This window comes from Coturnix japonica, chromosome 1 (genome assembly GCF_054131305.1).
Source record: "Coturnix japonica strain WE chromosome 1, WE-NBRP24, whole genome shotgun sequence".
Classification (NCBI taxonomy): Eukaryota; Metazoa; Chordata; class Aves; order Galliformes; family Phasianidae; genus Coturnix; species Coturnix japonica.
The window spans coordinates 151,943,153-151,969,233 of record NC_140663.1 but is presented as its reverse complement, the minus strand read 5'-3'; the positions used below and the strand labels follow the sequence as shown (position 1 = coordinate 151,969,233).

Sequence of the window (26,081 nt, the reverse complement as noted above, 5' to 3'; positions counted from 1 at the left end):
TGAATAAAGAATAAATCTTTCCAGCCACTGCAGCGGGATTAGAAGCTGGAAGAGTTCATTGCTCCTAAATGCATTGGTATGTTTCTTCAATTACCGTAATACACCATAAAAGCAGAAAGAGGCTCAAGCTAATTCCTTTAAGTAACGTATTCTGAAACATTAAACAACAAAGGATGTAATGTTCTCTCTAGATAACGTAATAATTGTCTGTATGACACCTTTGGTTGATTAGGTACCACAGGGAAGTACATTATGTGAAATCCTAAGCTGGAACTAATCATGGCCTTCAGGAATTGCAAGAGTACAATTATTCCTTGAAGAAGTGGTAGAGAAGATGGCATATATGGCAAAAGGCTTTGTGAATAGTGTTAAAATAATTTATGCACAAGCAGGTCTCCTCTTTAAAAAACTGTTAAGAAAAATATATATCCATGAATTGTAAAACAGTTGTTAATATTGCCAGACCTCTCAAGGATTTTTTCCTCCTGGCCACAGTGCTGGAGGATTAGCTGTAAGAGTCCTTCGTTTCTGACAGCATTTGTGTAGTTTACCAGTTGAATTTGTAATTGTCTTTTCCAACAGATTTGATACCTTTTTTTAATGGTATAAAACACTCATTTGTAGTCCTGATGGTTTTTATAACTTCAGGCCTTCAAAATAGCCCTGCTTTATTATTTAGTGTTATTTTTATAACAATATAGATATGCATGGCACTCTCCAGGTATAAGAACACCCTACATGTAATATATAGCAATAATTTTCAGGCACTACTTCAAGACCTTAATATAGCAAGTTCTGGATATCAACTCAATTATGTTTTCAATTTCCACTTCCTTTAACTGAAGTAGTCTTACAGAGGTCATTTTGAAAGTAATGCCTCTTATTTATTCCCATGGAAACTACAGCAGATACAAAGAGCACAGTAACGCTGTTCAGTAGAGCACATTCTCAGCTGCAGAAGACTATTTTTCTACATAGTCACCATCATTAGCTGATCCACACGGATGAGCTGATCACAATTCTACGTGTTTCGTGATGTGACAGCTGTGCATGACCATCTAGGTCTTGTCCTTCACACTGCTGTCACCACAGCTGAAACGCACTCCTCACCGCCTCACTGTGCTCACATTCACTATTTGGTCTCCATAAACATACAGTAAGCATCAATGAATGTAAATAGATGTCAGTCTTTTCTGAAGGGAGGAAGAGTTCAGCAATGCATTGTTGCTACATTGTTGCTTCTCACAGGAACAGAGTAGAGGGGTCATTCTGCTCCTCTGTTTTACTCCTGTGAGACCTCATCTGGAGAACTGCATCCAGTTCTGGGGCCTCCAGCACAAGAAGGACATGGAGTTGTTGGAGCAGGTCTGGAGGAGGACCACAAAGATGTTCAGAGGACCGGAGCAACTCCACTACAAGGACAGGCTGAGAGAGCTGGGCTTTTCAGCCTGGAGAAGGCTCTGGGGAGACCTTTTAGTGGCCTTCCAGTACCTGAAGGGAGACTACAGGAAAGCTGGGGAGGGACTTTTTATATGAGCAAGTAGTAACAGGACAAGGGGAAATAGCTTAAAAGTGGAAGAGGGTATGCTTAGACTAGATATTAGGAAGACATTTTTTTACTGTGAGGGCAGTAAGACACTGGAACAGGTTGCCCAGTGAGCCTGTGGATGCCCCCTCCATCCAGTTGTGCAAGGCCAGGCTGGATGGAGCTGAGAGCAACCTGGTCTAGAGGGAGGTGTCCCTGCCTACAGCAGGGACTTGGAGCTGTGTGATCCTAAAGGTGCCTTCCAACCCAAACCATTCTATGATTCTGTGATTCACATATACTTCCATGTCTGATTCTGTTTTGTCAGACTGCCCGTCTGCTGCCATCTGTCACACAACAACAAAATGTAATGGAATATGGGTAGGAAGGTTCATCCTCTACTGCCATATTATCAACATCTGCCTCTGGCATTGTGGGCCAACATAATAAAATAGAAGGCATTATTTTTGGAGCAGCTCTGATGGATTAGGGAGTGATGGACTTGCTCCAGTACTGGAGGATACTTCAGAGAAAGCAAGGGTCAGTTTTCTTTCACGGAGTGGAAGATGATATGTTTTGATAGGTACTGCCCATTTCAGCTTTTTACAGTAAAATGGGAAGTGTGCGCAGCATTTTACATCTCCTAAATAGATTACCCAAAATATGCACACACACATGTCAATGCAGATGACATTCTTTCTGCTGGGCTTGACAAATTCCAGTTCTACATCCAAACAAGAATAAACCTTGGCCCTGTGTAACACTTTGCCCTCCTTCTGGGGCTCTCTCTCCAGGGAGCAGTGAAATTTCCCTTTTCAGCATCCTGAGCTGTAACAATTAGTGCTATAAACCTTGCAGAACACACTGTCCTCGCAACAGAGCAGTCTTGCTCCTCACAGAATGTGTTATGTGAAGTGCATAAAACTGTATCCCAAAACCAATGTGATACTACAGCATTTGTTCTTATTAATATTTTATGGTTTTGGTCTACAGTGAGCTCAGGTATTTTGCTTGCCATAAACGTGTTTCAGTTCAAGTATTTTAGAAGTAGAGCTGAATATTACTATGTTTTTTAGTTTTAAGGTTTTCCATTCGTGACTAATGGTACAAGCAGCTAGAGCACTGAACCAGAAGAAACCTTGGTAAAGTAAAAAATGCATAGTTAAAAATTCAATTTCCAATTTGCCACCGCAGTATAAAAACACTATATGCAATGCTAATTATAGATATGTTCCCGTGTGTATTTGCCATTCCTTTGTCATATCCCTAAAATATAAAGCGATATTCCCAATGATCAATTACACATAGGTGCTGCGTAGTGCATTTGGCTGCATGCCATTTTGTACTTAGCCAAAACAGCAGGCGAAAATCTATGTTTGTGAACCCTTGAGTATTGTGTTCTGCTGTAGGACTAAGTATTTCAGCTGACAGCAAAAGCAAAAGCAGTACCATTTGCTGAATCCTGGAAAAAAGAAAATAGGAGAGCTGGGCTGTAGTAAATCTAGCCTGTGCTGTCTGTCTTTCTTAAAAGTCCCCTGCAATTGGAAGCTTTTCTTCCAACTTCAGGCTTCTAGTCTCTCTGGATTAAATGAAGATCTTAACTCTTAATTAAAAGTGCCTATAGTTGTGAGAAACAACAACAAGAAGAAAAAAAAAAAAAGACCTTAAAAATAGGGAAGCTTTAAATCTGGAAATCAGGAGTGAAATAATGAGGAGTAAATAGTTGTTTTCAGGGAAGGAGTAGTAGGGGCCTGACTCTGTTATAAATATTTATTTTGTTTTTCTTTTTTAATACTATTTGTTTGGCCAGTCTATCTTTTGTGCAGTACAGCTGTCCTGCTAACCAAAGCTTTTGCAGAAATTATTGCTAAGGCATCACAGTCTCCACATAGTCTGGGCACTTGCACCAGGTTTGTTCAGGTAGGTTTTTCATGTAAGAAGACATTTAAGTCTCCTTGGCAGAGGAACTGGGGCCAGGGTTTTCACTCTCCACGTCATCTTCTGTACCACCTGGAAGCTTGCACGGCATGAACATATTAAAAACAGAGGCTGCAGGTTCACTGCCTTTTCTTATTCTTTGCATCTTGAGCATAGTTCTTTACTTTCTCTATGCATTGTTTCAGCTGGCATGTCTTCTCTTTCAACTCCGCAATGTCCATACATTTGGAGTAATTCAACTCTCCCCCCAGAGTCCAACAAATCTTGGCCTTTATGTACTATACCATGCCCACTCCTTCCTTCTCCATCTGCTTCTGCTTTCTCTGAGCCCTCTCACGGATCCTCAGGTTCTGTTCCATCTCTGAGTACAGCTCTTCCAGGCACTGTGTGGTGTAGGACACAGACTGATCCTCAAAGTCCCCTAGGGAAACATGCTTACAGAACTGAGGGTGCACTCATCGCCAAACTCATACTCCAGAAGAGGAAGCTCAGGCCTTATTGCTCTCTATAACTACCTGAAGGGAGGTTGTAGTGAGCTGGCGGTCAGCCTCTTCTCTCATGTAACTGGTGATAGGACTAGAGGGAATGGCTTCAAGCTGTGCCAGGGGAGGATCAGGCTGGAAGTTAGGAAACGTTGCTTCTCTGAAAGAGTGCTCAGGCAGTGGAATGGGCTGCCCAGGGAGGTGGTGGAGTCATCGACCCTGGAGGTGTTCAAGGAACGTTTGGATGTTGCGTTTAGGGACATGGCTTAGTGAGAACTGTTTGTGATAGGCAGATGGTTGGACTGGGTTATCTTGTAGGTCTAAAGGGCTGACAGTACCAGGACTATGGGAAATGGATCCAAGTTGAAGGAGGGAAGATTTAGGTTGGATGTTAGGGGGAAATTCTTTACTAGGAGAGTGGTTAGGCCCTGGAACAGGCTGCCCAGGGAGGTTGTGGATGCCCCGTCCTTGGAGGTGTTCAAGTCCAGGTTGGACGGGGCCCTGGGCAACCTGATCTAGTAAATGTGTATGTTTGGTGGCCCTGCCAGGCTTGGAACTACATGATCCTTGATGTCCCTTCCAACCCGGGTCATTCTGTGATTCTGTGATTCTATGTGTATTTGATTCCAACCTTAGTAATTCTGTGATTCTGTTTTGCAAGTTTTGTCCTATTTGACATTCCCCCAAAAGGATAAAGTTGCTGACCAGGACTGTGAGTATTCTTTGTAGAGAGAAAGGATCACTGATATCTCTCAGTTTTGGTGTAGTTTGTGGTACTGCTTAAATGTAAGTAATGGTTCAATATAGAATGTTCCTCTCCAGAAATTTTGTTATATCGTTGTAATTTCACAACAAGCACAGTTCAGGGAATGATTGTAGTGATTCTTAATGTTTTCTATCGCCACTGCGAAGACTTCTCAATTTAAAAGAGATCATTTTCTATTGAATACCTTTCTCTTGCAAAGTAGGGGGGAAAATGCTAATAGTGAAAGGATCAGCTTTACAGGAAAAAAATAAATAAATAAATAATACAAAATGATTTTTAGTCATGGTAAGGTTACTCTCTATACTTATAGATCTCTTTATTATACTCTTTAGATTTACTCTCTATTCTTCTCCTGCCTAGAAGGTTCTCATTTTGGGAGTCCTTCCTTCCCCTGTTTGCTATCAAGACACATCTATGCTACAGAGTAAATAATTTATGTTAAAATTAAAAAAACTCTTTTTGCCCTTCTTTTTTTAATTAAGTGCAATCAGATCATGTGTGCTTGGCTCTGGTGTAAACCATATGCTCTCAAGCCTTCAGTGACTGCCTAAAGACTCTGCCGTAAAGTAAGCAGACATTTTCTCTGCCTATTATCAATGGGAGTGCCATGAAAAGTTGGAGGGAGAAAGCTGATGAAGAAAATTCTGAGAACACTCAGCAGATAGGTTCACAGAGACCTATACCAAAATGGTATAGAAGTTAGTGAAAAACCTGTCCAGGCCTTGCCATTGGAGGAAACTGCTATCATTCACCAAAGACAGACTGGGAAGTGACCACTATTCCCACTTATTCACAATTAATTGGCTGATTTTGCTAATAATGTGGTATAGGGATTGTTCTACTGTTAGAAGATTGATGTACCATTTGAAGAAGACTAAATTATCCTGTTTCTTCTAGAACCCCGAAAACTGAGTAAATAGAGGTTAGTCTGTAAATGTTGTGGGCCAGTAGACTTGGCCTCTATATATCTCCCATGGGCAGGACGAGCAAAGTGAGAATCTGAAAGAACTAAATAGCAGATGTGACAGAAAGGAAAAGCTACTCTCCGTAACTTCTGGGGTTTGTTACTCTACTGAAATGCATAAAAAGTGAGAACCTCTTGCAGCATGTGTACACACAAACTGAAGCATGGAGGGTGAGCTGTATGAGGAGAGGCCCAGGTCTGCCTTGTCCTAGACACAGCTGCTTTCAGCTAGCTCCACAGTGGACCCACTGTAGGACACGGTTGAGCCCATCAGCCAAGCATGATGGATCAGGTTCACTCCTGAAGGGACAGCTGACTGAGAGTAAGCTTATACTAAAGAAGGTACTTCCCAGAATGAGTGCAATATGTGAATGAACCCACATCAGAGAAGACTCACCCCCAAAGGGACTGCTGGCCATGGAAGATACAGAAAGGAACACAGGAAATTTGTGAGAAACACAGAAAGGCAGAGAGAAACTGCTATATACAGACCCTGACCTCTTCTCTCACTGAATGTGCTAGATGTTACCTGCAATGTAATAGTAACAGAAGGAGTGTGGAGAGGTGTCCAGCCCAAAGGATTAAGCAGAGACTAGAACAGGAGACAAGAGGGCTGTGGAAGTTGGAGAAAGAGTGTTTTCCCAAAGTACTTCAATGTTTTGCTTGGTTTTCCAGTACTGAAATTAGTAATTAAATACTGATGCTAATTTGCAACAAATTAAGTTAGTTTGGATTGTCCAATACAGAGATAATATAAGAGATAAAATACCACTGCAAGTGGGAAGTGGTCCCTTTCTTTGAGCAATGTACATGTAACCTGTTTAGATTCTGTAGTCATTGCTTGCAGCCAAAACTTTCTCAGTTTCAGCAGGAAACAGTTACTGGATCTGATTTTTACATAACAATATGGGATAAAAGATTCAGCAGCAGTGTGCATTAATTATAATCAATTTTGGTAATTAAATTTGTGTCGTTAAGACATAAATCTGCATGGATTAAGAAGAATCCAGATGCTAGAGCTGGATTTTTACTAACTAGGATGCCTGTAGGCACAGCTGTTATCCCACAAATCTTTGCATTCCTCAGACATGACTTTCCAAACACTTGCTCTGCACCTCATGTGTTAAGAGATCTTCCTCAGGAAAGCTGTACCTGGCAGCACACATGAAGCAGAATAAGCAAGTCTCCAGCCGCCCGACAACCTGAACACCTTCCTGTATGACTCGGGGGATAATTCAGGTTTTTAGGTGCCTTACATCTAGTTTCCCAGCCACTATCCAGGCCAAAACATTTGAATTCTCTGGAAAGACCTGAAGAGAATAAATCCACACAATTATTCTGAGGCTATGAAGCCCTTTGCTCTTACAGCAATTCCTAAAGACATCTGGCAGAACAGACACTCTTTCCCAGACCGTGGAACACCCTGAAACAAGATACCTTCTTAATGCTGGCTATTGGCAATAATAGGAGAAGTCTCACAGCTAAGACCCAGCAATGTTTTACAGATCAGACTTAACCTGTCTACAGTATACAGCTTTAAGCAGTGTGGAGGAAAAAGGACTGTGCCCTCCTCTGGCCTCTCAGTTTCCAAAGTAGGACAGGCTGTGTGAGCAACCACAGTTAAGTGATGACCAAGGAACGTGTAAGGACATCTAGCATCTATCCCCCCATTTGTGCCAGGTCTGTGACTCACTGTGTGGCATTCTATCTTGCTACACTGTAAGTATGTGTAACCTGTAAGACCTTGACTGTTTGGCCAGTCAGAAAACCTGGTCACAGAACCGTTTTTTTTTCAGTGTTCTAATGGGATCTGCATCTATGCATAAGATTGTATATTTATTCTTATTTCATGTTTAGAATTAGGAAGACAGAAGTAGAAACTTCTGACTAAGCAGAACTGAAAGACAGCAATGCAGTTTTGTACGATCATTGCCTTAGGTTTTATCAGTTAGTTTTTAGTTTCACTTTCATCTTCCTACATAAACTCCTGCAAGGTTTAAGTCAACAAAAAACCTAGAGTTGTTCATCCCCTCTCATAGAGAATTTGAAGTGCTAGTGTAAAAAATTTGCTGTGAATATGGCTACCAGTGAGATTTCCCCTTACTTATGATGAATCAGTCTATTCAGAGATTGCACAAAATCTTGTCTGTTTTATTTGCACAAATCAGCTTTCCAGTCAGCCAATGACTCTGCCTCTAGACATACACAGTACTGTGGTTTAGATGATCCAGTCGATGTTCTGCTGGAGGATTATGCACAAAGTCCATCTAGGGGTGGGACTTAAAAGGAATTGAAACTGAAATAAAGGAACTTAGTTCAGAGCTTTTCCCTAGCCTTAGCTGCAGTCCTCCTTTCTGACAAGTATGTCTGGAGTCAGAGGGTGGAGGGAAGGCAGTTCATATGGGATGGCAGGAGGTACAGGACAGCGGCCACTTCCAGCTCCCCATTTAGGACAAAAGGTAATGGTCTTAAATTGCAGAGGAGATTAAAGTTTAAAATTTGAAAAAATTTCTTCTCAGAAAGAGGTATTGGAACAGGTTGACCAGGGAGGTGGTGGAGTCAGCATCTCTGGGAGTGTTCAAGAAACATGTAGATGTGGCACTGAGAGACATGGTTTAGTGGGCATGGAGATGATGGATTGATAGTTAGACTTGGTGATCTTAGTAGTCTTTTCCAACGTTCATGATTCTATGGTTTCGCCCTCAGGGTTACCTCGGGGATAATAGCAATCAAACAGAGGAGGCTGGAAATTCCCAGCAGCTGATGAAGTCTGGAGAAGAGAAAAGGAATCAACCATCAACTTACCAACAACAGCAAGAGCAGCAGTAAGTAGAAAGGAGCTTCACTGATACAGAGGTGTTGTTTGCATTGGGTGCCTGTTCTCCACCTTACTCAAAGTGTACACCCATAAATGTAGAAATTCTTTATAGAGAGACTGTGAAAGGGACTGAGCACATAAGCAACACGTTCTCCTGCTCTTGGAGAAGCCCACCTATGAGCAGTGCTTTCTAAATGGGACCTGAGGTCTTTTAACAGGTTTTGTGATAGTATGGTTTACCCCTGGGGCTGCTTGAATGTGGTGTGTGTTCTGATAGCATTGGCAGTGCACACAACAACAGCATCTGGTTCTGTACTTTCGATATTGCTGTACACAGCATCTGTTTCTTGGAATCTTTTTCTAACCAGAATTTCAAATCACCTCCCTGTTTTCTCTCTACTAATATTTCATCCTGAGAAGTCTCAAAATACTTCCTTTTGGCTGAGGAGATGGATGTAGGCTCTGTTCCAGCACTGATCTGAATGCAATCCAGAACACAGAACAGCTTCTATTCTAACAACTTCATGCTGACAAAAGTAAAACCAAAGCTTCCTATCATTTTAAGTTTTATTGGCATCTATGTACTGTCCGTCTCTTTTCTGTGTGTGTGTGTGTGACAATCTCTTATACCTAGTATAAGCTCTAGCTTACAGTTATAGTACAGAATAGAAATTGTCAGTAGCATGTGTACTTTGTGAACATGTGCTTAGTCGACTAAAGGTAATTATTTACAGTTCTTTTTCCCCAAATAGCTTTTTCTAAGCTGTTAGTAACGCTGCATGTAGTGCTATTATTATACACTGAGTTTGCTTAGCTTGCTTTTTCCCCCAGTCTTTCAGAGTGCAGCTGACAGAAACTGGCCCCGCCTTCTAAAAGCTATTTCAGTTTCCTTTCCTATCTTTCTCTAAGAAGAAGGTGGAACCACTCTTTGCAAGAACTGTCTGCCCGCTGATCATAAGCTTCAATCAGGAGCTTACCATGGTAACCCATGGTGGTCTACTAGGTAGTAATGATACATAGACTGCTAAGAGCTAAGCTGCTGTGAAATCCGTGGATATTTTAACACCTTACTTTCAGCAAAGCAAACCACCATTCCTGAATTAAAGCCTGTATTTATTTTGTGCCACTTCCAAGCATGAAAATTCCTGTCTTGCTTTCCTCCACACTGCTGTATATCCACAGTACAGTGAGAACACCTTAGCTACTAGTCCTATGTTTTCTTTCTTTCCTTATTTCTTCCTTTTTCTCTCCCTCCCTTCCTCTCCTTTCTTTCCTACCTTTCCATCCTTTCCTTTCTTCCTTCCTTCCTGTCCTCCTTTTTGTCTTTCTTTTTCCTGGGGGTGGTGAGTGGAACTTTTCCCGTGGGTGTAACTGTTTTTGCCCAAAATTTGATCTGGGGTTCAACCCTGTGGTAAAAGATAGGTATGTGCTTAATTATTTGGTTAGACTGAGCTCCAAATATATTCATATAGATTGTGACCAAATGATTGACTCCTCTGTAAAACCAAATAAACTCTTGGGGAAGAATAATTAAAAGCCTTGTTTCCTGTTTTGTCTTTATATAATGCTTGCAAAGAGAAAACTGATACATATTTACTACAAGGATTGAACAAATATTTTTCACTGTATGATATGAAGGATTCTATGTGTCTTCATAAGATGAAAGAAAGAATTCATTCTGAAACAGGAGTGTACAAATTAAAGTCTCCAGTAGTTTGAAGGTAATGAGAAAGAGGATGGGAAAAAAAGGTGGGATCAAAGAGCAACCACTCAATACAAGAGGTAAACAAGCACTTAAAAAAGTGAACAACACTAGGGTTTCTTATCTACTCGAGGAAAAGAGCAGCAAAGTGAGTAAAGGGACAAGAAAATAAGACCTACAAGGAGCAGCTGTGGAGACTATTTAGTCCCGAGAAGAAGAGACTGAGGGGAGACCCCATCAATCTCTACAGCTACCTGAAAGGAGGTAGCAGCAAGAAGGCCTTTGGTCTCTGTTTTCAAGTAACAAGTGACAGGACACAAGGTAGTGTCCTCGAGTTGAGACAGAGGAGGTTTAGATTGAAAGTCAGGAAGAATGTTTTCATGGAGAGGGTGGTTAGGCATTGGAATAGGCTGCACAAGGATGTGGTGCAACCCCTAAAACTGTGTGTATTAAAGAGTCATGAATGCGGCAGTAAGGGACATATATAGCTTAGTAGTGGGATTTGGTAGGTCAAACAGATGGTTAGGTTTGATCTTAGAGGTCTTTTTGAACCTACATGATTCTACAATTCTGTGAATGGGATGAAGATGGATTAAATTAGTAGAAGGTATTAGAAATGCTGAAGCTGACAAGGAGAGACCTCTATTCTTGAAACAAAAACTATAACATTCATTTTTATTTTTTTGCTATTGCTAAACTAAGTTACAAACATGCTCTCAAAATAGCCCAAGATTTTAGGCTTTGGGATAGCAAAGAGTTGAACAGAGAAGTTTCAGAGCTCGTGTTGTAGGTTGTCAGAAGAAGAAAAGATGAACCTTGAAGGCTTTCTGATATGTGCGCTGTACAGGAAACATGATGGGCACAAGAAAGATAATTATTTGCCAAGAAGTGGCTCTATTCCAACTGATGTGTTGCTCACTATTTTCTGGAAACAGCCAGGATCTGGTTTTGCTGACAGAAAGGAATCTGAGCCTCTGTTGAAGCTTGTGAATGAGTAGATTAGGTGTGTTGTTTTCCGAGATGTCTTGGGCAGTGCTTTGGAGTGCCTGGAAGTGAGAAAACGCCTTAGTAGTGTTTTAGTGTGGGATTAGGTGATGTTTCATGCCACTTGGACTCGCAAAATACATGTGGGACATGAAATGTTATAGCCTCACCCAGGAGCTGAGATTCAAATTCAACTCATTCAAAAAAAGTGCAAGATGGGCAACTGGTATTAGATGGTAATTCTTCTCTTGCTTTAGAAAAGCCCTTGTATAATAAGCCCTTGTATATGGCTGAAAAGTGATAATAAAGTGGTTCTAATTAAGTTATGAAAAATACTTGTTCAAATGAAAAATTGAAATTAAACTTTGCATATTGTTCCCTCCAGTTCTGTGCAAGATATGGCTTCAGGCTATAGAGAAAAAAACCTACCACGATGACAAGTGCTTGAATCTGCTTGCATTTAAGTTACTTCACTTTGTCTGCTAAGTACCATGAAATTAACTTGCAGAAAGTGATTTCCCAAGTTGTCCCTGTTCATATCTATTCAGAAACAAATGTCTGTACTAAAGAAAAGGTGGAGAAAATTGGACAAATTAGAGGCTGAACAATAGCTGGCATCTGAAAAAAAAATAAATAAAATAAAATTGTGATTGTCCATCTCCCCATTCAGGAGCATCATCCTGTCCTTGGCATCTTTAAACCTGGAAATGATATCAGTTCTGTTAAAATATATTTATTAATAAAAAAATTGAATTCAAAGTAATACAATGTGAAGATATACCATCATACTGCTGCTAATAGCCCCTTATCCACCAATGTGAAAGGAGAACTGTTACTGGAATGCTTGACTTGAATAATTTTGTTCTTTGACTGCAGAAGCCAAATATATCGTGGCTTTCTTTCCTTCTTTTTCTGATCTTCACAGTGAATTTAAAAAAAAATAATAAAATCTGTAATGTAGTTCCTCTGTAGCTCACAGAGTGTCTGTCCTTAGCATTTCTTTTGAAATCTTTCATTTTCTTTTACAATATGGAATTTCTTCTTGTTATAGCTCCAAATTAGCCTACTAAACTGGTGGAGAATCCTTCTCAAAGTTCTCCTTTTGCCCACTGGTGGGAGTTGTAGATGTATAATCTGAATTAGAAACAATTTGTTTAGAATTCATCACTGTATATGCTGCATGGAAAAGAAGTCTCCTATTTCTGTATCTTTCCAGGTAAAGTACTAGTCATTGCAGCCCAGCAAGGCAATTCAGAGATGCCTGACTTTGGTGTCTCAGGTAGCCGGCCTTACCTCCAGCCAAACGTTCAAGGCTGAGACCAAGTAGGAGAATAACTGCGCAGTGAGATTTAGAGATTGCTGTGCACATCATGTGTGTAGGGGTGTGAGGAAGGAAGTTCTTCTAACTTTATATTAGAAGACATTCTAGGCAGAGCTTAATTTGTGTCAGATTTGACGTGCATCTCTTTTCTCTCAGAGAGTGGTCAGGCACTGGAATGGCCTGCCCAGGGAGGTGGTGGAGTCGCCATTCCTGGCAGAGTTCAAGAGGCGTCTGGATAGGGAGCTAGGAGATATGGGTTAGTGGTTTTCTGTAGATATGGTAAAGGGAGAAGAGTTGGACTAGATGATCTTATAGGTCCTTTCCAACCTTGTGATTCTATGATTCTATGAAGAGCTGTGGTAAGAAAACTAATACATGATCAGGGGCAATAAGAGGACAAGTACAGTACTGAAGGGTGAGAGGAAGAGGAAGCATATTATTCTCTGAATATTGTTGAAAAAGAAGTGGCAGAAGTGGGGGTGAACATTCCACTGGCTTAGCTCTTAATCTTCCTGTGGTAGTCTGATCTGCTCAGCTCTCCAGGCACGCTGGCTAACACAAGAAGTGGCACATGGACACCTCTGCTGTGGTTTACTCTTCTCAGTGTTGATGCTGCCAAGCCCAATGTCTGGCTTGTTTTAGTAGGGATACTCAGTGTTTTGGATTTCCAGGTGTTCCAGCTGGTTCTGGCGTGCTTGCCACATTCCTGGCACTGCACTGCATTAAGGCAACTGAACAGATTTGGGATCTGCAGATGGTATAAACAGAATCCAACTTCATGAACCTTTTGGGCTCCAGTGCTTTCTTTCTATTTATGTGGGTTGAAAAAAGACTTTCAAGATTCCCAGGTCCAACCGTCAGCCTGACCTACTGAATCCCATTACTAAGCCACATCCCTTGCTGTCCTGTACACACACCTCTTAAATACATCCAGGGATAGAGCTGCACCACCTCCCTCAGCAGCCTGTTCTCATGTTTGACCATTCTCTCAGAGAAGAAATTCTTCCTGGTGTTCAATCTAAGCCACCTCTGGGGCAATATGATGCTGTTACCTCATGTTCTATAACTTGTTATCTGAGAACAGGGACCAACAGCCTCTTCACTGCCAGCTCCTTTCAGGTAACTGTAGAAAGCGATGAGATCTTACTTCAGCTTCCTCCAGACTAAATATATTTATTTTCCTCAGCTTCTCCTCATAGATCTTGTTTCCTAGTTTTCTCACCCAATTCGTTTTTCAGCCTCACAGTCACAACAGACTATCTCTGTTGTTTTAATCTGCCCACAAGTGTATGCACACAACAAAGCTGTGCTGCAAGCCGAGTCTAGGCTGTGAGCTACCCTTTGGCTGCTGGTTTGATCCATTGCTGTGACAATTTCCTTGCAGCTTTTGAAGGTGGCTGAGATCGTCTTGCAGCACTCATGGATTTACTGCACCAAATGGGTTGATGGGTGAAGCACCTGCCGTTCTTCCCGAGCTGCTGTCATATACCAAGCCCAAAGCAAGCTGCTGAGTCTAAGCTCTATCTTAACTCTTAGAAATTCAGTTCTGAGTTTTGGTTTTACTCTTTGGACCAGTTTTTAATTTCAAGAAGTTCTCAGCTTTTGTGTATTAGAGTTGATATTCACGTGCATGTCTGTAGTTTTAGTGCTTATTTCTGACTCAAGCCTTCTCTTTAATCTTCCCCTGCTGCTTTTTTCCTTCTCACTTATTCCCAGTACAGGTTAACTTCTTCAGGGTATAGCATTTTGCTTTATCCTTAGGCCTTACTATGTCAAAAATGTTGGTGTTTTAATGAAAGCTTTAGCTAAACAGAGGGACCAGATACAGAACTAAGTTATCCTAATTCTCTGAGTTTCCAGACGTCAGCTGAGCTGCAGCAATAAAGTGCATTCCTAGCCTGTAGCAACCACAGGACCAAACTCATGGACACAGATTTTTGTGATAAACATTTTTTGCTAAAGCAGTTTATTTTCAGTCTCTCATGTTAAGAGTGCTAGCATTATTCAGGCAGCATATAATGTTAAGCATCAGTAATTCACTTTTGCTTCTGAGCTGTGAACTGGTAAGATGCTGTTGCTCATAAAAATGGAAAGCCAGAACCCCAAACCAACACATGAGAACTGTACACCTCCTGGGCACCAAGGATGTTGCACAACAAATCTGTTGCTAGGGCTGCTGGTTATTGTTAGCATCTGGCTGCCCATGTACAGCAAATCACAAATACCAACAGTACAGTTTCTGTCTGCTCAATGGGGTTTGGAGTCCTGTAGCCTACTGATTTGGCAGCTTCCACGGTGCTTAGCAGAATATGGCTGTTCCATGAGGTGTAGCACCAGAATAGGCTCTCCAGTAAGGTGGTTGAGTCACCATCCCTGGATGTGTTTAAAAACCATTTGGACGTGGTGCTCAGGGACATGATTTAGCAGGGGGTTGATAGAGTCAGGGTAGTATGTTGGACTTGATCTTTATGGTCATTTCCAACCTGAGCAATTCTATGTTTCCATGATTCTATAGGAGCATCGGTGAGAATAATAGTTTGTGGTGACACTGACTTCACTGTTCCTAATACTCAGATGCAGAGTTCACTGTGGCTTGTATTTGACGAAGAATGTGATTGTCCTTGGGCAGTTTGTTCCTTTTTTTTCCCTCTTAAAGTCAGTAGTTAATATATTATTTAATGCAGTATTTCATCTGTATCTTTCCCATAATAAGTTAAGCATACATATAAAGCACGTGTTGCGGAAAGAGGAAAAGATTTTCTCAGACATGCCCATACAACATGTGTGAGTACATGTCTACATGCCTGTGTATTTTTCCCTTGTGATTCTCTCTTCACTGACTACTGAATATAAAGGATCCTTTTCCTTTCAGTGGTTCATATGCAGATGATTGCGCTGGCTCCCTTGAGTCCTTCCTCTGGGCTGAACTTGCCCATTTTTTCCCCAGGCTTTAGTCATTTGTGTTGCTCTCCCTTACATGCTCCTTGGTTTCTGGCTCTTATTGGATGCAGGCAGTGCATTGCACAGCAGAGCAAAATATTTAGTTTTCAACTTTGTGGTATTCATGTACTGATGTGCCAGCAGTGTAAAACGCGGTGGAACTGGAAAGAGTTTATAACAGCCATTACTTTTGTAACTCTTTAAACTATTTCACACTTCATTTGGAAGGCTCCCCGGTGGTAGCTGGAGTGGGCTTGAGGAAAAACTGAAGAGCACAGCTCTGCAAAAAACGTTATAGTTGATCTGCAGTTCCCGTGCGTTTGTTCAACTTTAGAAACAATCAATTTTATACAAACCTAAAGGAAAGTAGAGCAAACGCTTCTGTGGCCTGCACCCTTGAAAATACTGAAGACTAGTCTTTAAGCAGCATAAATTAAATTTGTTGAGTTACCTGTCAGCTTATGAATTTAAGATGGCAGACGTAGTGTTCTCTGTGTTGATGATAATTCCAACTGTAAACTATCCTGGCCAATTTTCTGTATATGGTTCTCCTGACTGAAAGATCTTTCTGTCTAATTGTATATATTGGTAAAGAGATAATAATCCTTTGGTGACTGTGCATTGTCGTACTAGGTTATATATACAATCTGAGTAATTAGCAAATATGTTCCTCTTTTCTGTGGAGAATGTAAACCAAATAAAACCTCCCCTATTCGCCATGACTTGCATCTTTTTATTTATAAAATAATTATCTCTCAAAGATAAACTTTAGCCGTAGTAAGAACAGTAAGAACCAGCATTTGGAAACCAGATAAGTTAAATTCTCTGATGTCTTTTCTGCTAGTGGATTATGTAGGACTTCATAACTAACATTCTAACTCTTCCTTTCCCTGATCCCAGTACCCAAAGTTAAGCTCTTAATTGTCTATCTTTCCAGAGAAACAAAGGTGAATACTATCAAATTAGATAAGATTACTTATGGTATGTTTTTGGTTTTTTTTAAGTTGGACTTGAACAAAGCATATCTATATATAAACACTAGGTTTTAAATACTAGAAAACGGAAATTTGATATTCTGTTCTTCCTTTCCTTCCCCTGCAGGAGACTTGAGATCTTCATTTTGTTTGAACTTTATTTTTGTTCCAGTAACATGGAAATGAAACTGGCCTTTAAACAAGCACTTTTAACCACAGTGGCTCTTACTTTGCTCTTTGGAAAACAGAGCTGAGCTTTCTCTTTCAGTAAGTGTAGTTCTGTGTTGCTGCTCTCACCTCTATCTCTTTCATAAACTGATTAATCTTTGCTATATTTCATGTGCCATCCTTTTGAACTCCTGGATAATGGCCATGTTCTGTTATCAGAAAAGTGGCCCTCTGGACTTGAAGCCTTCTAGACAAAGAGCAAAAGCAGACAAAGGAAATGAATCATTGCTCAAAGGTTTGATTTGATGTCATGATTCTTAAACATGTGCAGACACACAGAGTTGTTGTCTTTTTAATTGGATTTCTAATGTAGAAAAAAGTCTTTTAAGGTATCAAAGTACATCTGATGACATAAAAACTGATTTGCAACATAAGAGATTTGGATGTCTTAAATGTGCTGATATATTTTTTGGAGGAAAAGCATGTAGTCTTGAAACAACAATTCCAGACATTTTTTTCAGTGGCAAAGTAAGAAAGAATACTGTGAAACGTATGTACATTTTTTTGTGTGTATGAACTGAAGATAAATGTGGTATTAATATTTGAAACAACTAAGAAAAAAACACAAAGCAATAAAAATTCTTGCATCTGATAAACTGTATAACAGTTTGTGTGGGTAATTTGAGGTAAATTCTATAAGCTGCTATTCAGTCAAACAAAGGGAAATCTGAAAAACCATCAAAACATGTTAAGTTATATCATGCACAGGAAGACAGGTTGTCAAAACATCTTTTAAGTAACAGTTGAAATTATACAATGAATGCTGTAGGGGCCCTCTGTATGTCTGCAGCTCAGTGGAGATGCCAGTATTGGTCTTACTGGGCACCAGAGTAAGTTGGAAAGCAGGGAAGGGACCACATTAAGTGGCACCATTAAAGCTCACAGCTCAATCTTCACTAATTTAATCTCATAAATTAATCCACATCATCGTAGACGAAGTCTTCAAAGAAAAACAAGTAATTGGACGTAAATACTTTCCTCCCCAAACTCTGAATTACAGTGATATGACAGTGGACAGCTTTTTGCCCTTTGATCTCTGCATGATTTTCATTCCTCTTTGTAGGCTGTGTTTCAGACTTCCTTCTCTCATTACTTTTCCAGAGCCAGCTGAGCTCTCCTTGCTTCCTAGCTTGTCCTCTAGCCACCCCCCGTGGCCCTTTTCTCTTTTAAAGGGCTCAGTCTTCATCCCTCATTATTCTTTGTTTTCTGCCCTTATTCTTCTGCCTTCCCCATGATAACATGAAATAAAATACCAGTGCAGATAAAACCATGCTGAATACTGTAGAGATGTGAGTGTACTCTGCTATGTGGAGCAACCACTGCTCCATGCAGGCCTGGTGAATCTGCACCCTTGAGGTTTTGCTTTTGCTGAACTGGAGCACTGACAATGTATACTTCTATCCACACAATATACTGTGTAGATAAAAAACATTTCCTCCAAGTGGAACTGACATGCTTTCATCACTCATTTGATCACCTCCAGTCTCTAATACACTCCAAAGCCTATTCTCTTTCTTTGTTGTCACATTAGATTGATAGCTCTTTGAGTCAGTAACTGTGTTTTGAATTCAGCCTAACAAAACAGGTCCTCTGCCCTTGTTCAGTGAGTTACACCTTAGGTATGACAGTAAAATAAATATGCCCAAAGAATTCCTGGTGCCAGACAAACACAAGTGTGACAAGGAAACCGAGGCTTGATCTGGTCAAGTCACATAAGACCATGACAAAGAACAGGACTTTGTGCACACCTTTAACAACTTTTTGACAGACTTACTAAATGCATGAGATGCCCAAGTGCCTTCGAGGTATGGGGTAGGGTAGCCAACACAAATGCTCTTCCCTATAGATTGTAGTCTTCCTCTGAGCTTGAGCAATCTGTGCTGGAAGGCACTGATAGCCATTTTGGGGAAGTAGTCCTCTATTTCTTGGCTTGAGGAAGCCATTTGGTTTGTAATGGCTGAGATTTGAAGTCTGCAGTCTAGAGTGAGACTTTAATAAGAAAAGTAAAATCTATACTAAAAGTTTCTGAAAATTTTATCTTTGGTGTTTGCTGTTAACTCCAAATATATTCTTGAAGAGCTTAATCAAAGTAAACGTTGGTTTTGTTATGATGATGTTTGCTACAAAAGTAGAGCACCAACCTCACTGACAAAGGAAACCCCTTACAGTACAGTTGTATGTTTTGTTGGTTGTTTTATTTTTGTAGACAAGAATCATAAGACTGTTTTCTTTCATTCTAGAGTCAACTTGTATGTCTTGATAACTCCAAATGAAACTAGAAGAAATAAGTTGCAGCAAAGTAAGTTGAGTTTCTCGTACATTGTGTTTCCTTGAATAAGTTTAGCTTTTCTGTACTTTATTGCCCTTGCTACTTTAATCCTCAACTTTTCAATACTTCTTGTGTGTGCAGCTATGAATGTATAGTCAAGACTATGAGCATCTCCCTGTAGGCTTTTCTTAAGATTAAAGTCTAATCTGACTCAACTTCACGCAAAGTAAGGCTTCTTCAGGAAGAGGTTTGTGGTAATAGCAGTGCTGTTGCTACTCAAACTGACTTGTTCAATTCTCATCTGAAATTAGCTCAAAACTACATTAGCAGGATTGGATTTAGCTTTGAAGACTCGATAGGTTATAGGGAGGAAGAATCAAAATACACGTATGAAATATTTTTGCAAGTGTTCTCATGTGGAAGCTAAAGGAACAAGAACCATGCTATCTTGGTTGGTTCTTGAATCCCTGTTTAAAGGTTGTATGTGGATCTCTTAATGAAGGTGAGGAGGATTTGAGATAGCAAGTTATCTGTGGTTATATAAGGTCAATGTTGCTTGGCTTCAAGTCTTACTGCTGAAAGTAAGTAAGCAGGAACACCCCACAACTGTACCACAAAGATGTGTTAAAAAGCTTTCATTGGCCAGACTTGTTATGAAAGAGCCATGAAATAAATTCTGTGTGCAGACCTGACCAAACATTACCGTCCTGCACTCCTTGTTGTTTATCTGTGCAGAATATGACAGCTAGGGAGTGTCAGTCAGTGCTCCTCACATTTTGAGTCCTCAAGGAAATAATGCAGTGAAAGCATTTCTTCTTAAACATTGTGAGTTTGGCTGAAATGATTTGTTGGCAGGCTAGTGTGGAGCAGATCTTCCTTTCACTGCAAAAAAGAAAATGAGTTTCCACTGAACCAAGCCATAATTCTCTGGAAGGAGGAATTAAAGCAGATCAACTTAGAGCTGACTGACTTGAAGAGTGTAGGTACTGTTGCTTTAATAAAGGTCTGCTTTCACTCTGTGCTGCCAATATGAAAGGTCTCAAGCAAGCAGCCTTCTTCTGCCTTAGGGAGCAGCAGAAAATGAGGCCTCATTGAATCCAGTCTCTACCTAAGGGATTTTTTTAGAGGTGAAATGAGAAGCTGGTGTCGGTCTTTGGGCTCTTTAGAGACCTGCCCATGGCCCGGATTTATCCTTTTAGAGCATTTGTTTGCTGTAGCTTGGCATTAGAAAATATAGTTCATGTGGCTAATTGGACTGAACAACTGAGGTCCTACTTTAAAATGCAGATCTTCGTTCCATAGCCTTTTTGGTATTTACTGTTGAAGGAAATTGCCTTTTTCTCTGTCATTTGATTCTGTAGAGCAATTTAATCAACCAGCCATTCCATAGCGTTGACTCCAAAAGCCTCCCAGCACTACCAGCCGTACTGATTACATTCCCACTGACCACACTGGGAGATTGCCACTCATCTTGCTTGTGGACAGTTTGTAATTGAACCGTGCATACTTCCCATTCTTATTTAAGAAACATGACTTCAAGAAACATGAACTGTTCTTACCATTCAGTCTTGAGTTCACAAAAATGTTCGCTTCCCCAGTGTCTGTGTAACCTGTTGAAGGGTTGTCTGCATTCCATAGAACAAGGGTGACTGTCACGGATGAGTTCTAATTGCTCCACACAGCTAATACTACCTGTTTTTCAGGATGGCTTCTAACTTCCATGTATTCGTTTCTTTTTGTACCCTCTCAGTTGCTAAGAAAGAACTAGATGACCTGGAGCGGTGGAAAGAAACGCACAGGCCAGGACCAATTAAGTTGCCTCCACAGAGACTGGGTGAGACGTGTAAATCAGCTATTGTGAATTGCAAAATCAATATTATTTTTTTTCTATAATATATTTACCATATATGTCTTTTAATACATAAGACATCTTTCACTGTTTTTCTCACATGCTACTTATTAATGAGATTCAATGTCAATAAGGGTTGAGTTGAGCCTGCTGTCTACTCTCTGTCCTTTTTGATGGTCATGGCAATGAAGATGTTTCTGAAGCAAAACAGCACAGAATGTCACTCAAATCTGTCAACATTATTGTAGAAAATCTGTACTTACATTTGGGGAAAAAAGAGTTGATGAGCCCGCCTGCTGGGAACACTGTCTGGTTGATGTCTCCTGGGTGATGCACATATGGCATTAGTGTGCAGGTGGACAGCATGTGCTGGAGACCCTCTGGTTATCTATAAAAATACTCTTCCCAGTTTAGGGCCAATACTCATGCTGGTTTTTGAGAAGGCAAAAGTGATCCCTGCAGCTTCAGGCTTTTGCAGTCTGCATGTGCACGAAGCTCTCTGTTACTAATTTCTTTTAAAAACATCTAAAGAGGTAGGTAAGTGAAAAACAGGATAAAAAGCTGCATGAGCTTAGGTCATGCTGAATTGAACTGATGCATTTGGTACAATAACCAACTACTTTTTTTCTTGACAAGTGAGAGGAACCGTAGTAGATCTTTTTGATCGTAACCACTATAAAACATTTAATATAGTCCTTTCTGGCAGTTAGTTTTTTAAAAAAAGAATTGAAATAACCCATCCCCAGTCTTTTACATGCAATAGGACAGCAAGAAGTTTAATAGAAATGCTTTTCAAGTATCAGTGTTCAGACCTATCTTCTTTTAATATCTTTCTTTAATGTCTTTAGCACAGAAAGTGGAAGAGGGCTGATGAAACTTGCTGACAAGACAAAACTTGAAAGCATCATCTGCATAGAACATGGCAAGGAGTTGGGCAGAAAAGAGGGATAATCTTGAAGGCCACCACTAGTAGAAATGAGACAACACTCACTGTGACAGAGTGAATGATTACAGTGATGCCTTTATTAGTTTTGTAAACATAGAGCTCCTCTTCCTTCTCTTGGCTGGCACAGGAGATTTTGGGGACTGCAGTACAGGCCATTGTCTGTCTCAGCTTCTTGGGAATTAAGTGTGTTCTTTGTCATTCTACCCAAGATTAGTTCAGGGTGAATTTCTGCATACAAAAGTTGTTAAAAGGTGGGAGTTGGAGAAACTTAACTGACTCCACAGCACAGCTTTGTTTCTGGGATTAAGATGACATTAGACCCACATTTATTTTACCCTGCAGTGTGAGTCCCATCTGTTGGCAGAGAAGCCTACCTTGCAGGGTGGTGACATGCTGTGTTCCCCATCACGTGGCCAGATGTGGACTATGTGTTAATGCATAAAAGCTGCTTACCACCTATGAGCAGCTCCTAGAAGATACGTTTGTGTCCCAAGGAGACCACAAAGCTCACTGCTGAAGAAAGAGAAGTCTGAATAAAGAAAGTCTATATGTGGTGTCTATTCAGAAAGTGTACAGATTGACTGTGTGACAGGGGACATGGCAGAAAAGCTACAGTGGCTAGGGGGAATATTAACTTCCTATGATTTCACCACATTTGAAAATATTCTGGGGAAAGAAAGCAAAAAGCTTCTGAAAGAATTCAAGGAGGCTAGATGAGCTCTTCGGTCGCTGTCTGGCTGCCACTTAGAAAGACCCTTGGAGACTGAGGCACATGCACTATGTTAAGTGCCTCTGGAAAGAGGTAAAGTGCAAGGATTATTAGGTGTTAGGATTCCCAGAGGAACAAATTTGGAACAGAAGAGATCTCAAAGAAGGAGAAAAAAGTAAATAAGTAGCAACTCTAATTTCACAACTGCAAGAGTTTTAACTCTTTAAGTTAAAAAAAAATTATCTTATTTTCTCAAAGTGATAATACTCATCTAGTTGAAATCTTCAGAGAATTCTTGAAGTTCCTTAATATTCATTCTTTCCATTGATAAATAAGTATTCTGGATTTCAACTCTTTAGTATTAGACTGGCAAACTTTCAGGTGCCATGAAAGAATGAGAGCAATGTATGATGCAAGTGCCACCCTCTTTCATGAGCAGTAAGTGGAGAAACAGATTATGCTTAGCAAATGCAATTGCTCCTTTCCCATCATATTGTACAAAGCCAATCATAACATATTCTGACTTCAGTGAAACATTTGATATATTACAGTCAAGCCAACTTAAAAGAATTAAACATGTCTGAAAGGCTGTAGGCAATGGCTGATAATCATAAGTAAAATACTTATTTAGAGCTGATGCCCGGCAGTACATGCAGAACCACACAATGAATGCAAGTGTGTTTAATGTTGCCAACAACAGGTGAGAAAGAAATACTGAGCATCCAGAAGGTTTCCGAATATGTATAACAGCAATTTTATTTCCTGCACCTGGAGATGAGACACTCTACAGTGCCAACTGCATGCTTGTTGCTACTGTAAGCTTGTTGCTTGTATTCTGCATGGAAATTCTTTATTGAATGTACACTTCTATGGAGTTTGTTGTATACACAGGAATGTTTCCACACTTCGGGGAGTGATGTTCCATTTACTGAACCTCACAAAAGCACACAACTGGAGAACGCTACTTTTACTCTGGGATAAGCCATCCTGAAGGATCTAGTAGGGTTTTCTTAACATTTCAGGACAGATTGGTCTGGCTGATTCTATTGAATTAGTACTTATATGGGGGGAATTCCACAGGAAATCAGTAGGTGAAAATACAGCCCTCGTCCTCAGAATGAGGTGGGGGCTGCTCTTGTTTATTTTCTGTTTGTTTGTTTGTTTCCAGCAGCCCTGGGAATAAATTACTGGCTTTCCTAAGGCAAGAAAATACCTTGGAAAATAATAAAGCAGAATAATTGAAACAAAATCACTCCATCCATCCCTTATGCTCTATCAACTTCTATTTGTTCTTTTATCTTTTTTTTTTTTTTTTTTTTTAATTTATTTTATAATTGAAGATTGAACATCATGACTGGAGGTTTAGATGCTCTCAGAAGAGAGCATGTGCCTTTGGAAAGAGCACCTTCTGTTAACTGGTTATGAATATCAGGTCGGTGGGAAAAGGTTTTATTACTATTTCAGAAAGGGGATTCTCCCTCAAGCCTCAAGATATTGCTAAAAAGATATTCAAAAGATAGCATCCCATTACCGTTATCAGAATCTCCATGCCCCTAAATATAATAAGGAAGAATCTTTTTGGCAATAAAGTTTCTGACTCTATATGCACGCGTGACACTGAGCAAAGGTGGGGTGAGCTAGGTCTGAAAATCAAGAATCATCTGCAAAGCAGAAGATAGATCTTCTGAAAATTGAATAGTTTCTCAGTAAACTGATCATAGGCAGACGGATATATTTGCTAGTAGAGTGGGTGATACAGTGGATGCTCTGCAAATAGCGAGCTTGTGCTTTTGACGGATGGCTACAATGATCAAAAAGGTCTCATGCCTGTTCTCTTTAATGTCAGACAGTGTTTGTAATTATGAAAAATGTTCTGTATATATGTACATTCCATCTGTTATATTGCTCTGTTCTGAAATGATTGACATTTTAACTTTAAATACTTGTGGAAAATGCAATTTGTGCTTTGTTTTTAAGGAGGAGAAGAATCAGAGGCTCAAGCAAGGCAAAAGCAGCAAATGATGTTCACACAATCTAAATACCAACAAAAGGTCAGTAAGAATAAATTTGTTTGTTTACTTTGAGAATTCAGAAAAAAAACCTTTTCATGAGCTGTTTCACATGACTATAAAATAAACTCACAGCTGCTCAACAAAAGAAAGTCCTGAAACCTAGAGAGCTACAGAAAACTAGAAACAAATGATCCGCACCAAAGAAAATGAGAAATCTGTCCCTAAATATGTAGCAAGCCATATCATAGATCGTATCTCAAATGATAACCAGTGCAACTGCAAAGCCACTTGCTTACCCCTCTGTATCTTCCAGCATGCTGCCTACAATTTTGCTTGATTTAAATTAATCAATGCATATCCCTCATTCAGTTCTGTTAGTACATAGTAGATCCTGTTATAAAAGTTATAAATGCTTGTAAGTTACCAGACATCTGTGTATTCCTTGCATGGATGACCATTTATCAGTGCCAGATTTCTTAACTTTCCTTAAACCAATATTTGAAGTAACGATTGCACAGTCTGTCTTATTCAGTGTCTCATTTTAAGAAAAAATTCTGGAGCCCTTTGATCAAACACTTTGGAAACTGTTTGAAAGATTGAAACTCTGATTTAGTATTAAATGTGCACGTTGGTGGCCCTGCCTATGGCAAAGGGGTTGGAGCTTGATGATTCTTGAGGTCCCTTCCAATTCAAGCCATTCTATGATTCTTTGAAACACGAGAGTCAAGTGAAATTACCTTATGTATTCTTTGTATGTACATCCGTGAAATATTTTTTTGTATTTATGTCACATAGTGCAAGAGAGAAGAATATGTGAAAGCAAGAAAAGCAGCTGAAGAAGCTGAAATCCTGAAAAAGAAAGCAGTTCAGAGAGAAAAGGTAGAGATTTGGAACCATATAACAGATGCTCATTGAATGAAATGGTTGTCCTATATAGCATCATACAGGTAGGAAATCCAGAATATTTGGCCTAACATTCTTTTGGGTTTGTGACTTCCTTTGGCCCATCAGCAATTTGGTTGCACTCAACCTGAAGAGTTAGGGAGCACTAGGGTCAGGATACCATTGTGAATATTGATACAGCTTATAAAACTGATTTTGGCATAAGCTCTTGCTGTAAGATTTGGCTGTGACAAGTGGCACAGAGTAATCTTCAATGGTCTGCATACAGGAAGAATCCAAGAAAATTCAGCCTGTCATGGTGGAAAATATATTCAAAGCATGAAAATGTTATTATAGTCTAACTGCATTGTGCTGAGTTGTACTGAAATACTAGTACCTCTCCAGCCGATGTAGCTTGCACATTCAGGTGTGTTACTAAAATGTAAGATCACTTTCCCTGCTAGTATTGGCCATATGTTGGCACTAGTGACTGCTCACTTTCAATTCTTCAATTTTATTTACATTTGTTTGTCTCTGAGTTATTTCCACAACAATTTGTTGTATTGTGCTCTATAAGCCAGCGGAAAAATTCATTCATTACTCCTTGGTGGAAGCCAAGTAGCACTTGGTTGAAAATGTAACATGGAATTTAAATGAAAAAGAAGAAGAGAAACATGGTACTGATGTGTACAATAGTAACAAGGGAAAGGGAGATTTCAAGTTTGCAAAACAATAAAAATGATCTTCTGTGTGGAAGCTGAAGGCTGAGAGT

General features: G+C 40.0%; 1 protein-coding gene across 13 annotated transcripts in view; it reads left to right on the top strand.

The window, feature by feature from the left end:
* Window positions 1–7,782: 7,782 nt before the first annotated feature.
* The window catches only part of EPSTI1 (epithelial stromal interaction 1), a 47,102-nt gene continuing 28,803 nt past the window's right edge, over window positions 7,783–26,081 (top strand). The window contains exons 1-7 of one of the 13 annotated variants that reach the window (XM_085554390.1): window positions 7,909–8,134; window positions 8,382–8,500; window positions 16,542–16,681; window positions 18,883–18,941; window positions 20,662–20,745; window positions 24,393–24,466; window positions 25,223–25,306. In XM_085554390.1, coding sequence (XP_085410516.1) covers window positions 24,434–24,466; window positions 25,223–25,306 — 117 coding nt within the window. In that variant the 5' untranslated portion in view covers window positions 7,909–8,134; window positions 8,382–8,500; window positions 16,542–16,681; ... (1 more) ...; window positions 20,662–20,745; window positions 24,393–24,433. Of the gene's footprint in view, window positions 8,135–8,381; window positions 8,501–16,541; window positions 16,682–18,882; window positions 18,942–20,661; window positions 20,746–24,392; window positions 24,467–25,222; window positions 25,375–26,081 lie in introns of those variants that run through there. The other 12 variants (XR_014948609.1, XR_014948606.1, XM_085554394.1 and 9 more) reach the window with 12 other exon arrangements.